The following is a 4294-nucleotide window of genomic DNA, read 5'->3' on the forward strand; positions in this document are numbered from 1 at the left end:
AAAAAAAAAAAAAAAAAGAGGCCATTGTAGCAATTCAGGGGAGAAATGAATCCAGGCGAGAGATGATGGGAGGTTTGGACCAGGGAAGACGGAGAGAAGTGGAGAGATTCCAGATGTATTTGTGAGACAAAACTGGTAATTGGGGTAAGGGAGGTGAAGGAGACAGAGGGATCACGGAAGACCTCCTTGGTTTCTGGTTTAGGCTTCTTGACAGATGGCGGAGCTATGCAATTGAGAGAGGGAATCCTGGGAGAGATTATGAAATCTCTGTATTTTCCGCAAGAATGTTTGTTTGCTTCCCTTGCGAGTGTAAGAGGGAGCCGGGAACATTGAGGCTTGGGGCTAGGACTCAGCAGCTCCTCTGCCCTTGCCGAGAACTCTGTCTATATCTGTATTACAACACTTACCATAGTGTATTCACTTTACAAGGTATTGCACCCAGTGAACCATGACTAGCAGAGAGCAAGGGCAGAGTTTCTTCTCGGTGTCTCTAGGACTTTGCCCAGCAGCTGGCCCCGCCCCCTCTAGCGCTCTCCGCCTAGCTCCGCCCCCAGGAGATTTCCGGCTTCTCCGTACTTGCCTAGTCGTAAAGGGCTCGGGTCTGCAGCTAGAGCAACCGTTTCCTCCTCAGTTGGACCAGAGTGATTGATTAGTTTGTTGTCCAATCATCAGCCGAGTGGCCACATAATTACCAATTAGGCAGTAGCAGAGGCGGGTACCGAAGCACGGGGTCTGGGTGACTAGATGTGACTAGGAAGTAAGAGCCGAGACTGCGAAGAACGCATCAAGTCCAGGCGGCGGTGGAAAGGTGACGTGGTATCTGAATTCCATGGGTTTTTTCCTTTTCCCATTGCTGGGTTAAGAGCCCCTTCGCAGCTTGGGGCTAGGATCTTCATTTGCCTTTTTTCTTTTTTGGAGGAATTGGGCTGTGTCCATTTATTTAAGTATTTGAGGTTCTTGAGCAACTTCCTTCTTCGCCTCCAGGCGTATCCTTTTCTTAGCCTGAGGTGAGGTCCTCCCCAGGGAGAAAGTTGTTTGAGATCCTTTCTTACTCTGTGGGTGGTTAAAGGCCTCCGGACTCAGTTCCAGGAAAGGGGGATGAATGATGGAGGTGCTGAGACTCGCGGGCTATGCCCTCTTGCGAAGAGTTAGACGCTTCAACCTGGGTGGAGGGGCCCTGGGAACTAGATTCCTGTGTTAGGAACCAAGTAGGTATTGAGGGCGAAGAAACAAGTGGAAAGAGACATTTCTTTCTTTTTTTTTTTTTCGAGGCGGTGTCTCGCTCTGTTGCCTAGGCTAGAGTGCAGTGGCGCGATCTCAGCTCACTGTAACCTCCGCCTCCCAGGTTCAAGCGATTCTCCTGCCTCAGCCTCCCGAGTAACTGGGATTACAGGCGCCCGCCACCGCGCCCGGCTAATTTTTAGATTTTTAGTAGAGACGGGGTTTAACGATGTTGGCCAGGCTGGTCTCGAATTCCTGACCTCGTGATCCACCCGCTTTGGCCTCCCAAAGTGCTGGGATTACAAGCGTGAGCCACCGCGCCCAGCCAGAAAAGAGATGTGTCTTATGTGGAAGTCTCCAGGTGGGAGAGCCTACTGTGGGGTGGAAGACGTTAGGGCTGGGCTCCGGTGCTAAGTCCACTTCCTACCTCTAGACTGTCATCTTTTTTGCCTCATTTCTTTCTCCTCAGGCTGGAGGACACACCTAAACATGTGGAATCCCAATGCCGGTAGGTGTTTGGGGGTTCTGTACGACCCCTAACCCGTTTTCTGATGGACTCTGTAACAGGAAGTTTCTCTATCAGCTGCCCCACCCCCGACCCGCCACACCCGCAAAAGCAAAGTCCTTAGTCTACAGCTGACCAGTGCTTTTTTATTTTATTTTATTTATTTATTTTATTTATTTATTTATTTTTTTGAGACAGAGTCTCGCTCTGTCACCCAGGCTGGAGTGCAGTGGCCGGATCTCAGCTCACTGCAAGCTCCGCCTCCCGGGTTCACGCCATTCTCCTGCCTCAGCCTCCCGAGTAACTGGGACTACAGGCGCCCGCCACCTCGCCCGGCTAGTTTTTTGTATTTTTTTTGGTAGAGACGGGGTTTCACCGTGTTAGTCAGGCTGGTCTCGATCTCCTGACCTCGTGATCCGCCCGTCTCGGCCTCCCTAAGTGCTGGGATTACAGGCGTGAGCCACCGCGCCCGGCATATTTATTTATTTTTTGAGACGGAGTCTCTGTCGCCCAGGCTGGAGTGCAGTGGCGCGATCTCCGCTCACTGCAACCTCCGCCTCCTGGGTTCAAGCGATTCTCCTGTTTCAGCCTCTGGAGTAGCTGAGATTACAGGCGTGCGCCATCACGCCCGACTACTTTTTGTATTTTTAGTAGAGACGGGGTTTCACCATGTTGGCCAGGCTGGTCTTGAACTCCTGGCCTCATGTGATCTGTCTACCTCGGCCTCCCAAACTGCTGGGATTACAGGCTTGAGCCACCACGCCCCACCGGCCTGACCAGTGCTTTTGTCTTCCTCAGAGTTCACTGTCTCTCTCCTCTCTCCAGCCTTTCCGGGGACATTCCCCCTTTTATCCCCAACTCAGGTTTGTCTCCCCTACCCTCTATTCTCCTTTGTCACTTTTCCATTTCCCTTTAAGTATTGGGTGAGAAAGAATCTCTTTCTTTTTGTTGTTTGTTGTGGGAGACTCTGGGGAATTCTAATGTTTATTATCTGCTTCTTCCCCCAGGGCAGCCAGGGCCAAATCCATATACCCCCAACATCGGGTGCCCTGGAGGTTCCAATCCTGCCCACCCACCACCTATTAACCCACTCTTTCCCTCAGGCCCCTGTCCTCCTCCCCCAGGAGCTCCCCAGGGCAATCCAGCTTTCCCCCCAGGTGGGCCCCCTCATCATGTGCCACAGCCAGGGTATCCAGGATGCCAACCCTTGGGTCCCTACCCTCCTCCATACCCACCGCCTGCCCCTGGAATCCCTCCTGTGAATCCCTTGGCTCCTGGCATGGTCGGACCAGCAGTGATAGTGGACAAGAAGATGCAGAAGAAAATGAAGAAAGCTCATAAAAAGATGAACAAGCACCACAAGCACCACAAGCGTGGCAAGGTCAGTACCCTCTGGAGCCTGGCTAGGGAAGGGGTACCCCCTTAGAGGGACTAGGTAGGCAGGGGTTGGGTGAGGGGGATTCACATTCTGTGGACGTGGGGGATGACGATTGTGTCACTCTGGTCGATGATTCTTCCTTTTTGTAAAAGATTGCTACTGGGAAGAATCTGATTATCTTGAAAAGAAACATCAGGCTTCTCCTATCTGGGAGGAGCTAGGGTGAGCCTTAAAATGAATTTTTAGAATCAAAAGCCAAATCTTTTCTGCCCTACTCTCTCCCAGAACTTTTGCTCCCCTCCCCGCAGGTGCATATCCTAGCAAGTTGGACCCCCTCACTGACATTATCAAAACATCAATTAAAGTCATTCCTTTGACAAAGCAAAGTCTTATAATAATTAACAGAATAATAATATGGCCCTAGTTCCTGGAGTTCTTTCTCTCTTTCAGTGTTCTTAGGGCCTTGTGTTAATTACATGGGCCCTTTGCCCTATCATCCAGCAGAAAAAGTGAGGACAAGAGCAGTCAGTGACTCAGCCTCTAACAGCCTAGGACTAAAGAGGTTTTATACTCAGCCCCAAGGCTGAGTATCTTTGTTTTAGGGGACTGTTAAAAATTAGTAAGGATCATGCCTGTAATCCCAGCACTTGGGAATTATTAGCTGGGTGTGGTGGCGCATGCCTGTAATCCCAGCTACTCAGGAGGCTGAGGCAGGCGAATTGCTTGAACCCGGGAGGCGGAGGTTGCAGTGAGCCCAGATCTCACCACTGCACTCCAGCCTCGATGACAGACAAGACTCCATCTCAAAAAAAAAAAGTGCAAGGATAAAAGCAACTCTGAGGACAACTCTGGAAGGATTAAACCAATCTGCATCTTGATGAGGCCTCCATTTACATTTAACTGCCCAGTAAATTTATTTGCCTTGTGGATTCTAATTCCTGATTCTGGGTATTTGATAGAAGTCTGAAGAGAAGGCCAGGCACCGTGGTCCACACCTGTAATCCCAGCACTTTGGGAGTCCGGGGCAGGCAGATCACGAGGTCAGGAGTTCGAAACCAGCCTAGCCAACATGGCAAAACATGTCTACTAAAGATACAAAAAGTTATCTGGGCATGGTGCTGTGTGCCTGTAATCCCAGGTACTCCGGAGACTGAGGCGGGAGAATCTCTTTTTTTTTTTTTTTTTTTTTT

The 4294-nt window shown here is 50.4% G+C and overlaps 2 protein-coding genes across 6 annotated transcripts in view; both read left to right on the top strand.

Annotated features, from left to right (window-relative positions):
- Positions 1–552: 552 nt before the first annotated feature.
- The window catches only part of PRR13 (proline rich 13), a 15279-nt gene continuing 11537 nt past the window's right edge, over positions 553–4294 (top strand). For 2 of the 5 annotated variants that reach the window (XR_001007399.1, XM_011992566.1), the window contains exons 1-3: positions 553–808; positions 1691–1729; positions 2734–3107. Coding sequence is in view for 4 of the 5 variants with exons in the window: in XM_011992566.1 (XP_011847956.1) it covers positions 1711–1729; positions 2734–3107 (393 nt within the window). In the remaining variant the exon portion in view is untranslated. Of the gene's footprint in view, positions 834–1690; positions 1730–2733; positions 3108–4294 lie in introns of all 5 variants that reach the window. The other 3 variants (XM_011992568.1, XM_011992567.1, XM_011992565.1) reach the window with 3 other exon arrangements.
- Positions 760–4294, top strand: part of PCBP2 (poly(rC) binding protein 2) — a 52924-nt gene continuing 49389 nt past the window's right edge. The window contains exons 1-3 of the mRNA XM_011992564.1: positions 760–808; positions 1691–1729; positions 2734–3107. The gene's annotated coding sequence lies outside the window, so the exon portion shown is untranslated. The remainder of the gene's footprint in view (positions 809–1690; positions 1730–2733; positions 3108–4294) is intronic.

This window comes from Mandrillus leucophaeus, unplaced genomic scaffold, assembly GCF_000951045.1.
Source record: "Mandrillus leucophaeus isolate KB7577 unplaced genomic scaffold, Mleu.le_1.0 Scaffold414, whole genome shotgun sequence".
Lineage (NCBI taxonomy): Eukaryota > Metazoa > Chordata > Mammalia > Primates > Cercopithecidae > Mandrillus > Mandrillus leucophaeus.